Here is a 12,762-nt window from a genome sequence, read left to right as displayed (position 1 = left end):
GGGCGCCGAGCAGGAGCAGCAGGAGGAGGAGGACGAGCAGGTGCGGCTGCTGTCTTCCTCCCTGACCGCCGGCTGCAGTTTGAGGAGCCCCTCCAGCCGGGAGGCGGAGCCCGGGGAGGATCGGACGATACGTTATGTCCGATATGAATCCGAGCTGCAAATGCCCGATATCATGAGACTGATCACCAAAGATCTGTCCGAACCCTACTCCATTTATACCTATAGATATTTTATCCACAACTGGCCACAGCTGTGTTTCTTGGTAAGTGGATGGAAGGAAAGGAGGGTGAACCCGGCGGAGAGAGCCAGGCCGTGCAGGGCAGGGAGTGTGAGGGCAGAGAGTGGCCGTGGACCTAGCCTGCCTGGCGTAGTGCGTGCCACGCGGTGTCAGGTGCGTGTGCTCCCTCCTAGGTACTCGGTGGAACTCCGGAAGGTAAGAAGTCATGACCTGGGTTACCTTGATGCCGATGTTGAATGCAGCAAGCCCGTGCCGCCGCGTGCCGGGGTCTTCTATCCTGTTTGCATTCGCTTGTAATACTGTTTAACCTCTTTAATTACCCTCCCTCCTCCTCCAAGCGCTCTGCAGTCATTTAATTTGAACACGATTCTGTTCGGATGCAGACCTTATTAATCTCTCAATTACAGCTCTAATCAGGGAAGAGTGTGTGCATAAACATGTTTTGGGGAAACGTGATTTGTCAGTAAACTTGCTGCGGCCGCGCTGGAGAATGAAATCTCACTAGCATATTCTGTAATTACGGAGATTGTTTCCTTTACTTCAACAGGACAATTAACAGTTGTAGCCAGACTGCCTTCTGGTACGTGATTGCAGATGGTGCTACTAACACTTCTGGTGGCTAGAAAACTCCTGAAACTTGAACAAAATTACCCTTTTGTGAAATGTAGGAAACTTAAAGTGTGAAATTGTTACTAACTTAATTTTTTTTTCTTTTTTAAGAAACTGGTCATAGATATGCCTAAATGCTAGTAGTAATACTGGCTTGTGTCAAGTATAATTGACAAAATTCTTATTTATATGTAAGCAAAAAAGACGGGGCTACAAATAAGCGGAACAATTTTTTTAAACTTTACATAATACTCGTGGTTCCAATAGTTTTTTTTCCAATTATATTGACCAGTTTCACTTCTTTTGAAACCTTTTACTTAGATTAACGGCAGGTATATGCTTTGTATCATATACTCACAAATACATTGTTTCCATTGAATTTTACTGAAATGCCACATGCTTTTAAGGAACATTTTATGATATGTAAAGGGAAAAGCTACTACTATTATTTATCGTTTCAGCATTGATTTAGTTGCACTTGGTAATTCCCTGCAAGACATTTTAACAATACTTAAGAAATCCATCTTTTTTATTTTGTAGCTTAGTGATAACCTAAAAATACATTCTCAGTACTGTAAATAATGGTTGTTCTGCTATTTTCTGCTATTTTCTAAGTGTTCACTTTGCTAAACTTCAGTGTTTTTTTAAACTGTGGGAATTATTTTATATTCTATGAAACTCCTCTTAGGAGTCTAACCATTGTATCCAAAAATGGGAAAATGATTTTTTTGGCAGTATTATAAATGTCATATCACATTCCATTGTAATTGCTAAATATTATAGATTGACTTTAACTGTAAATTGACCCACAGAAGCATACAATTGAGGTACACTTTAAATTGAAATAGTATATTTATTTCTGTTAATTTCAGAAAATAGTTGTATATAGAGGGGCGGGCAAAAGTAGGTTTACAGTTGTGAGAACATGAAATACAGTTTATTATATTATTATTTATTAATTATTATTTTTCCATACGAACAACTGTAAACCTTTGGCCCACCACTGTATATGATATTTAATCAACTTTTGAGTTCTGATATTACTTAGACCTCTCTCAACTCGTCTGCCATTTTAGACTCTGATAAACTTAATATTAAACTTTAGTTTAGATTTTATATAGACTCCTCCCAATTCGCCAGTTAATTTGTGCTTTGACCCTTAAGAGTCAATTTGTTTAACATTAAATTCTGAGTATCTAGAAATCGAAATATGAAAAAGTGGTTGACCTATAAGATTTACTAGTGCAAGTATGAATCTGGTGGTGTGGAACATAAAATGATAGCTGAACAATTAGAGGCTGTGTAGCCTCGGGCCTTTTTATTGGCATTTAAAAAATTAGAATTTCCCATAAGAACTAATTTAAAACATATAATGTGTATGTTTATTTTGAATCATATCATTTTAGAACTGTAAAGGATCCTAGAGATAATCTAGCTCAGATTTATTTTATTAATGAAAAAATTGTGGGCCAGAGTGACTTTAAAATGTTTAAATCTCTAGATATTCAGTGGCAGGAAGGTAAAGCTAGAACTCAGGTCTCCTGGCCACATGGAAACAAGAACCTGAAAAATGACATACCCTTGGTCTATTCAGTGAAGATCATTATGTCACAGAGTTATACTTCTTAAGGGACAGATGTGCTTACAAATATCAATCTCAAGTGATTAGAAACCTCGAAAAAATTCCTGGTTTCATGAGTAACCTGTAATGGATTAAATGAAATATCTGAGGTTGAACCTTAGAAAATTGCCAATTCTTGACCAAATTTACTAACACAAATGACAGGGTTGTTGCTTTTTACTGGAGGACATATTTTTATTGAATTTTAGAGAGAAGGAAAGGAAGAGAGAGAAACATCTTGTTGCCTCCTACATGAGCCCTGACTGGGGGATTGAACCCGAAGCCTAGGTATTTGCACTGACTGGTAATTGAACCTACAACCTTTTGGTGTACAGGATGACTCTTCAACTAACTGAAAGTCCTGGCCAGGGCCAAATGATAGTTTCTTCTGATTCTTTCTAATAATTGTAACATGTGAAAGTAGAGTACTCTACAATTTGGAGGCACTGTCACTCTGTACTTAACTAATTTCTCATTGCAGTTCATGATATTTTGAACTGCAGTCGGTGTGTTTTCGAACTTCTTAAACTTATTACCAGTGATGTATACTACTTCCATTTATTTGTTCTAAATTTAACTTTCTGGCTTCCTCTGGAAACGACGCTTCTTTCCTATTTGTAGTGTTCTGGAATTTGGGACTCTCTGTTTCACACAATTTATATTTTATATCTATATTATAGATTGATAAGCCTTTGGTCTTTAGAGTTAAGTCTTGCCAGGAATTTTTCAGTTACCATCTGAAAAAAGGACACATTTAATAGCAGAAGCTTTTATTTGGAAAAAATTAAGTAATTTAGTAACTCTTGTAAGTTTATATTCATCAGCAATTTATCAAGAAAAAATAGCATTGGCCTTCCTCACTACAAACATCTTGTTAATAATAATATATTATATATTGGGCTTTTATTTTTAAATGATATGTACAACTTGATTCTTGCTCCTATAGATTCTTAATTAGGAAGAAATCAATCTAGTACAAGAGGGAACTAATATACTTTGCTTGATATTTTCTTGGTCAAAGGACAAAGAAGATTTGTTTGAAATTGCTATATAATTTGAAAGTATTGTCCAGCTATATTGTATGTAGTGGTTTTAAAATTGTCCTCTTTTAGATGGTTTATTCACTGTTAAAAGTAGTTATTCTACAATTTTGTATCAGAGATTTACATAGATTTCCACTTTCCCTAGCTAATGAGATCAGGCCCCAATTTTTTTTAATATACCATTTGGTCTGTGGTATGTCCACATGTGCACCGCAATCACACATATATATTTGAAGTGAGTTTTCATGTTAAAAAGTTCAACCAAGCAGTTTTTGCATAAATTTCAGGTTTTCTAAAGATTTTGAAAAAACCAGATTGATATATCATGAATGAAAATGGCCCCAAATGGTTTTGGATTGTGTGATAAAACATTAATTAGTGTGGATTGTTGAATGTAATATTCCTTTAAAAGGATTTTTCTGACCTAATTTAGATTTGCATGAAATGGATTAGAATTATTGTGCCTAAAAGATTTCTCCACAGTTTTTTTTTAAAAAAAGAGTTTTGTATCAAATTATAGAATGATGGACTAAAACAGTCTTACAACAGATTTAAATTAAAATAGGTATTAAGTATAAATTGGGCTTTACTTATTAATTTTTTTAACCCATTCCTGTTTTTTGTTTTTGAAATAGTTTCTTCTGAAAAGTTAATATTATTAAGAGATAATTTGAAGTTTTCATTTTTTTCTAATAAGGGCTTTTAACAGCAAATATTTCTGGCTTACACATTATCAAACAGTTGGAGCTATTGCCCTGTTTATATTGACCAGACTATATATAGTATTACTAGAACATTTTATCAGTGATAGAATGTTTGAAAGCCATATTTTTAGTTTTCAAAAAAATATGGAAATCTTAATTGCTCTGGAAAGCTGTACATTTTTGTTTAAATAGAAAGCTCTGATTTTGAGTTCTAGATATACTATGAGCTTTATGATAATGACTTCACTGTCAAGAGTGTCCTAAAAATTAGACCATTGTATATCCATCTACTCTTTGTAGTATCTCAATAACAAAAACCCTTTGATTAGGATCCAAGGAATAGCTTAAAACAATCCTTTTTCTGAAAATATTTTACATTTCTTTCCTGATCAAAATTTACTGTTCAAGTATAAATCATGTCATATCTTTCACAAAAGCTTTATTATAAACTTAAAGTTATTGTACTCTTCCAGTAAGCAAGTTTCACAATATTTTATCCTATCCTAATGAAGACTTTCTTTAAAAAGCTATTTTCACATGTTCCTCCTTCCCAAATCTTAAATATGTATTTATTGCAAATAATATAATTATAAACCTCTTATAAAGCTAATTATAACTAGAGACCTTTAAAAAGCACTTGAATGTTTACCTATGGAATTTTGCTTCCCCCCCTATGCTTTGATAATCATAAGAAATTCATGTTTTAAAGAATGTTGAAAAATATTAAAACTAGAACATTTGAAGGAGCTTTAGGATTTAGATTTCTGAAACTTCTGCTCTCTTGCTAGAATTCTCATTATCTCTTCCTCCCTCAAAAATGCTGACCAGTGGTTGGTTGCTGTTTCCCTGGGTGCAGTACCTGGTGGTATTATGTTCTTCATAATTGTTTGTTTATTTTTAAGGCCGTGGTAGGGGAAGAGTGTGTAGGTGCCATCGTTTGCAAGTTGGACATGCACAAAAAGATGTTCCGCAGAGGTTATATAGCCATGTTAGCCGTGGATTCCAAATACAGGAGAAATGGCATTGGTAAGGAAAATATTATGTCATTAAAAGAATGTATGAGTTCTTTTTTGTATTTTGAAGCAGAAGATTTAAGTGTAAATATGTGGAAATGAGCATGATGCTAAGGGAAGAAAATCAAAATTGTTTTTACTTAAAAATATTTCCAAAATGTGCATATTTTTTTTTTAAGAGAGAGAGAAAAACATTGAAGTGAGAGCTGCCTCTTTCAACCCCCCCGCCCCCCCGCCCCCACATCGAGCCCAAAACTCACAGGGGAATCAAGTTGGTAACCTTTTAGTTCAAGGGACGACCCCCAACCAACTGACCCACACTGGCCAGGGAACCAAAATGTTGTTAATGATTTTTTTAAATTGCTTGAGAGATTATCTTTTTAATAAGTAGCAGGTGACCATTTTTTTGCCTCCAAACATTTCTTTACTATGTTCAGAATGCTTTGCATTATACCAAGTACTGCAGTGTTGATAGCAGTCTCAGGGTACTTGATCCTAGCTGTAAGCTGTCTGTGCTTGGCTGAAGTGGACCTCAATGAAGGCAAAATAATGGAGAAATTGTTAACCATTATTTAGTACTAGTAATTGTATTAACAATTCAAAGAAGACCAGGAAAAGGAATTCTTACCATTCCCAATCATCTCTTTCTTAGGTCTACCTTTTTTGGCATTTTTCAGTTAATCTTACAATGGTCATTAGAGTTATCTGGGTGATTAAAAAACAAATACATAGGCCCCTCCCGCTGAGAATCTTGTTTGTCTTGTTAGAAGGAGGGCTGAAGCTTCCCCAGATGACTGTGATCTAAGCCTGTCCTAATATTTAGGACCTACTAGCTCTTTGTTTAAGATGTAAGAGCAGATTGACAAGTACTCTTGTCTAGGCATGTCAAATTCTGGGATATACTGAAGCGAAGTTAGTATTCATGAAAGAATATTTGATGCCTATACCAGTATTTAATTACCAACAGTTTTTTCTCAACTATTAGTATTATTGTCCAATTTAAGACGATCTTATTTATATTGGGAAATCATTAAGAATAGGTTCACTTACTGCATTAAGTTTAACCAACTTACAGTGTTACAGTTTACCACCAAGATTTTTAATGAATCAGGCTTGTTATATAAGCCAGGATTGAGACTTTGATGCATTAAAAAGAGCTGGTAAGAATTCATGGAAAATGATAGGCAATTGTCTGACTGTTTCGGAAGGCAGAAGCCAGTGGCTTGAATGTTGCATCTTAGCCCTCAGACATTTTGTTTGGCCCAAATAATGTGTTTTTGTTCATGTTTTGAGAATTAAGAGATTTTTTTATAAAATTTGGATTTTTTTCTTAAAATTCACATTTGGCAGTTGTTTTCCCTTTAAAGTACTAACTATATCTGACCCTAACCTAAGATATATTTTGCTAGACATTTGCAGACACACCACTGACATCATATATATACTAGTGGCCCGGTGCACGGAATTCGTGCGTGGGTGAGGGCGCGGGTGTCCCTTTGCCCGGCCTGCACCCTCTCCAATCTGGGACCCCACAGGAGATGTCTGATTGCCCCCCCACTCCCCCGCCGGCCTGCTCAGATGACCGGAAGGTCTCCCGTTCTAATTAGCATACTACCCTTTCAGTATAGATATAAAAGCCTAAGCGACTGTTAAGACCGAACAATCAGAACGACCAGTCGCTATGACGCGCACTGACCACCAGGGGGCAGATGCTCAATGGAGGAGTTGCCCCCTGGTGGTCAGTGCACTCCCACAGCCAACCTCCTGCAGTCAGCCAATCTCACATGAGGTCTCCCGTTCTAATTAGCATACTACCCTTTCAGTATAGATATAAAAGCCTAAGCGACTGTTAAGACCGAACAATCAGAACGACCAGTCGCTATGACGCGCACTGACCACCAGGGGGCAGATGCTCAATGGAGGAGTTGCCCCCTGGTGGTCAGTGCACTCCCACAGCCAACCTCCTGCAGTCAGCCAATCTCACATGGTCCCTCCACCCTGCTGGCAGGCCCTAGTTGGCCTGCCGCCCGCCTGCCACAGTGGCAGCATGGTGGTGAGGGAAGGAGGAGGGAGGGAGGCGGGGAACTGTGGTGGTGAGGCACTGATGTCAGTGTCCTGCATCTATTCTTCCGTGCCAGGCCCAGCGACCATCAGCCAGGTCTAGGGACCCTACCCATGCACGAATTGGTGCACCAGGCCTCTAGTATGGGAATACCAGACTTAAGTGTGCCCCATGCTCAGTATAAGGTTTGTAGGGACCAACCCAGTGTCTTGGGCCTACTTTGGGTCACAGCAGTTCTAGTGTGATCTTTGGCAAGATTGGTTCAAGGGTCATATGCAGTGAGTTCTAGCCAGCTCAAGAAGTTCCTAGGTTGCTTGGCCGTATTATATCTTGCCTTTTTCTTTTTTCCCCTTTCCCTTCAAACAGAATAGCAGAAACTCCTGCTTGGAGCAAGTAATTACACCTGAGAAAAAGGAATATATCAGGACTTGCTTAGGTCTTTCAAGAGGAAACTTAAATTGCTATGTATAGGTTCTCTTGGCCTCTCATTTTAAATCTAAAATTTTTCTCACTTAATTTAAGATAATCTGTGTATCTGCATTCAAGGTAGAACTCAGCATTTGACATTTATATTCTTATTATGATGTTATAATTTAGGTATCTTTAAGAAACTAATTACATTTTTCCTTCATTAATACTCAGATCTATATTCTAGGTACTAACTTGGTTAAGAAAGCTATATATGCCATGGTTGAAGGAGACTGTGATGAGGTAAGTCTTTCTAAATATTTAAGACCTTTTAGGCAGTATTCTGTGTATTTTTATAAATATCCCATGATAATTATACTGCAGGTCTTATAGCAATGTACAAATGCAACTTGTAGTGAAATTATATATCATTTAAACACATGAATTTTGACCTAGAACAAATTTTAAGGTGATAATGGGAGCTAAAATTTGTTTTTTTGTCAAAATGTAAAGGTGAAATCTTAGACATTTTCAGTAAATAAATGGTATTCAGAGGAATTTGTATTCAGAGGACTTGTTATCAGTTAAGTTATCACTTACTGTAAGTTACATATTAGCCTTAGTTTCTTTCTAAATAAAAGTTTTATTTTTGACTCTGGGCCAACTGTCAACTCATGAAGGACATTTCACATTTGACAAACATCTCTCAGCATTAAATAATGATAAGGCTTGGAGGGTAGGTGAAGACAACTACTTTTTTCATTGGAGCCATCTGCATATTAACCTCAGAGCATCTCTTTTCAGCTTTTTTTCTAAGGCCTTATAGCAGATATAATTTCTTGTATGTTACAGCACTGGGCTTTAAACATGCTAGGTGCTCAGTAAATAATGGTGATAGTTGGGACTGTTAAGATTTATTATTGAATAGTTTGGGAGGGAATAAATATAAAGGGAAGTATAAATGTCTGTATAGCAATGATGACTAAGAAGGAACAAAGTTGCATTTTTATGTATAGTAACTGTATGAGTGATACAAGTGACAGTTGTCTTTATTATTGGAGGGCAGGTGTGCCTTAGCTCACAAAATACTTGAAATTAAGTAATTTCTTTTTCAACAACATGCTGACCTTAATAAGTAACTTGCCTTTTTAAAAAATTTTTCTTTTTTGTACAAAATTTAGACACAAAAATTAACCGTGTGTGTGTGTGTTTTGGTATCATATACCTTCCACTGTCCTCATGCTCTTTAACTCTTCATTCATCTTTCCACTTATTAATCTTATGATGTGCATCCTACCATTTTCTAAGCACACCTGTATGCAACTGTGTAATACTTTTTTTTTTTTTTTTTAAACACATTTTATTGATTTTTTACAGAGAGGAAGGGAGAGAGATAGAGAGCTAGAAACATCGATGAGAGAGACATCGATCAGCTGCCTCCTGCACATCTCCTACTGGGGATGTGCCCACAACCCAGGTACATGCCCTTGACCGGAATCGAACCTGGGACCTTTCAGTCCGCAGGCCGACGCTCTATCCACTGAGCCAAACCGGTTTCGGCAATACTTTTTTTATAAAAAATGAAATCACAATTATTCTGTTTTTCCATTTAATGGTATCTCATGAACACATTTCATTGTCAGAATATAGAGATTTACTGCAGAGTATTCTCATGCTTCTTGTTTACATTAGTTTGTATTCTGACAGATCACACTAAATGGTGGTTGTATGGGAAGGCCTATAGACATACCGGGCAGCACAGAGAAGTCTAGGATTTAACGATATTTAATTTTACTCCAAATAAGATAATTACATATGATGGAGGATCTCATATTGTTTGCAGCTTTTAATATAAAAAAGTAAAAGGTACAGTGACCTTGATAATTTATTTACATGGCTGGTAACTAAAATTTACATACATTTATTACTATAAGTCTCTGTGTTTGGACCATAGCCACACTGGCTTAGCTCATCCAGAAGAAAGTCAGGCTTTGCAAAAGTAGTGTAACAGTTTGGAGAAATCTTTGGCATGATAAAACTATGTTTTGATCCTCTACTGCTACTGAGTGGAGTGATTTCCAGTGAACAAGGATGCTATGATCAGGGATTTTATCTTCTTATGGTTAAGCCTTTTCTGAGTTTCCATAATCACTACCTGTGAGACATGCTTCACTTAATTGATCAAATGTTTAAATAGTATTGGTTTTACTTTGAAAGTTTAAAGGGATGATATGGAGATTTTGGTTATATTGTTTTAGTCTCAAGGTTAAATCCTAAATTAGTGATCTATGTATTATTGTAGAAATACTCTTGTCTTTTTTTTAAATATATATTTCTTATTGATTTCAGAGAGGAAGGGAGAGGGAGAGATAGAGAAGTCAATGAGAGAGAATCATAGATTGCCTGCCTCCAGCACGCCTCATCCTAGGGATTGAGCCCAAAATCCTGAGCATGCGCCCTGACTGGGAATCGAACCATAACTTCCTGGTTCATGGGTCAATACTCAACCACTGAGCCACACCAGCTGGGCCCTTCTATTTTTTGATGGTAGTGTATTTGTTGGTTCTACTTTATATTGCCATTTCATCCCATTTCATTTGGATTCTTCCCCTTCCACTCCATTGTAACTACTTTCTCACTGATGTATTTGCTTGATCCAGTAGCTTCTTTTTTTTATATATATTTTATTGATTTTTTACAGAGAGGAAGGGAGAGGGATAGAGAGTCAGAAACATCGATGAGAGAGAAACATCGATCAGCTGCCTCCTGCACAACCCCTACTGGGGATGTGCCCGCAACCAAGGTATATGCCCTTGACTGGAATCGAACCTGGGACCCTTCAGTCCTCAGGCCAACGCTCTATCCACCTAGCCAAACCAGTTCAGGGCCCAGTAGCTTCTTTATCTTCCTCTGCGTATTAAAGTACTTGTCTGTCTTCAATACCCAACCAAAATATCAACAACTCCTTAGAGTTTTCTTTAAACCTTCTGGAGAATCAATTGTACCTCTCTGGTTTTCTTTACTTCCCTTTTTGTAATATAGTAGTCCCTACTTATCTCTTGTTTCACAGTTACCCATGGTCAACTAGGCTCTGAAAATATGAAATGGAAAATTTCAGAAATAATTCATACATTTTAAATTGCCAGCAGTTCTGAGTAGCATGATGAAATCTTGCACTATTGTTGTACTGCTCCATTGGAATCCTCCCTTTGTCCAGCATGTTCACGCTGTGTATGTTTGCCACAGATTAGTCACTTAGTAGCCATCTTGGTTATCAGATTGACTGTTGCAGTATTGCAGTGCTTGTATTCCAGTTACCCTTATTTTACTTAATAATGGCCCCCAAATGCAAGAGTGATAATGTTGGTAATGCGGATATGCCAAAGAGAAACCAAAAGTGTTTCCAAGTGAAAAGGTGAAAGCTCTCAACCTAAGGAAAGAAAAAAAATTGTATGTTGAGGTTGCCAAGATCTATACACTGAGTGGCCAGATTATTGTGACCACCTGACATTTGTAGGCAAATGAGCTATAATTTCACACTGAAGTTGCTAGAAGGCCAGACCTTTATAAATAGGGAAGCAGGTTGTTTACCACGACAGTAGAAGTGATTTTTTTCTGAAGATATGGGTAAACAACGTGATTTAACAGCCTTTGAATGTGAGTTACATATTATTATGTGTATATGTATATGTATATGTATATGTATAGAGAGGTGGCCAGATTATTATGACCCACCAATGTTTGTAGGCAAATTAGCTATAATTTCATGCTGAAGTTGCTAGAGAGCCAGACCATTATAAATGTCTGAATAGCACAACATACCTAAGTATCGTTGCTGATCAGGTTCATCCTATCATGTTGATGGCATATCCCAATGGAGAATGAATTAAAGGGCCCAAATCATGCCAGGAAAACATGCCCCAAACCATTAACACTGCCCCCACCAGCTTGAAGGGTTGTACTCATGCATGTGAGGTGCATGCTTTCATGCTGTTTCCGCCAAATTCTCACTCTGCCATCTGCATGATGCAACTGGAAACGTGATTTATTGGACCACATGACTTTTTTCCAATGCTCGACTTTCCAATCTTTGTGTTCCTGTGAGAATTGGAGATGTTTTATCTTGCTAACTTCAGACAGCAAAGGTGTTCGAGCAGGCCTTCAGCTTCCATATCCCATATGATGCAGTGTACGGCTAATTTGCCTACAAACGTCAGGTGGTCATAATAATCTGGCTTCTCATAATAATATATATCCCACGTTCAAAGGCTGTTAAATCACATTGTTTACCCATATCTTCAGAAAAAAATCACTTCCACTGTCATGGTAAACAACCTGCTTCCCTATTTATAATGGTCTGGCCCTCTAGCAATTTCAGCGCTTAATTATAGCTCATTTGCCTACAAACACCAGGTGGTCATAATAATCTGGCCACTCAGTGTATATATTTAACATTTTTAGTTTAACTGGAAACATTTTGGCTATGAGACTGAGGCTTCTAGGTGAAGAACAGAGTAAAATGGAGTTATTTAAACTGAAGGGATTTTTGGTTAAGTAATTTAGCCTGATTAAAGAACTGTGTATGAGAAGCCTGGCTTCCAGATCCATCTGCTGTCACTTAGTATAGTTGTGTGATTGTAGGCAAGTCATTTAACTTTTTAAAATTTCTCTCTGTCTATATGCAATGTGATGGTAATTCTGATCTTAAAGGAATGTTATGAAGAGCAATAAAGGTGTTTGTTCAGCAGTTTCAGTGTGAGTAGCCTGTGAGGTGCCAGACAGTGAGCTAGTGCTTAGGTTCTAGCAGTGAACAAGCCTGTCCTCCCTAGGAGCTTCCAGCCTATAATCCTATCTAATAAAGGGGAAACATGGTAATTGGCGTATGACTGCTACCCTTCCCATTGGCTAATCAGGGTGATATACAAATTAACTGCCAGCCAAGATGGCGGCCAGCAGCCAGGCAGCTTAAACTGAACATGAGGCTTGCTTGCTTCAGTGATGGAGGACTGCAACATTCCCCGCCTGCCTTGCCGGCCTCTGAGCTTGCAGTTTAAGAAACATTGT

At 37.3% G+C, this 12,762-nt stretch overlaps 1 protein-coding gene across 1 annotated transcript in view; it reads left to right on the top strand.

Annotated features, from left to right (window-relative positions):
- The first annotated feature begins 6 nt into the window (after nucleotides 1-6).
- NAA30 (N(alpha)-acetyltransferase 30, NatC catalytic subunit) overlaps nucleotides 7-12,762 on the top strand; it is a 19,919-nt gene continuing 7,163 nt past the window's right edge. The window contains exons 1-3 of the mRNA XM_015566490.1: nucleotides 7-262; nucleotides 5,118-5,241; nucleotides 7,946-8,001. Coding sequence (XP_015421976.1) covers nucleotides 161-262; nucleotides 5,118-5,241; nucleotides 7,946-8,001 — 282 coding nt within the window. The 5' untranslated portion in view covers nucleotides 7-160. The remainder of the gene's footprint in view (nucleotides 263-5,117; nucleotides 5,242-7,945; nucleotides 8,002-12,762) is intronic.

Source organism: Myotis davidii, unplaced genomic scaffold (genome assembly GCF_000327345.1).
Source record: "Myotis davidii unplaced genomic scaffold, ASM32734v1 scaffold281, whole genome shotgun sequence".
In the NCBI taxonomy this organism is placed as follows: Eukaryota; Metazoa; Chordata; class Mammalia; order Chiroptera; family Vespertilionidae; genus Myotis; species Myotis davidii.
Note: the sequence above shows the minus strand (reverse complement) of the source record. Positions and strands in the feature narration are given on the sequence as shown.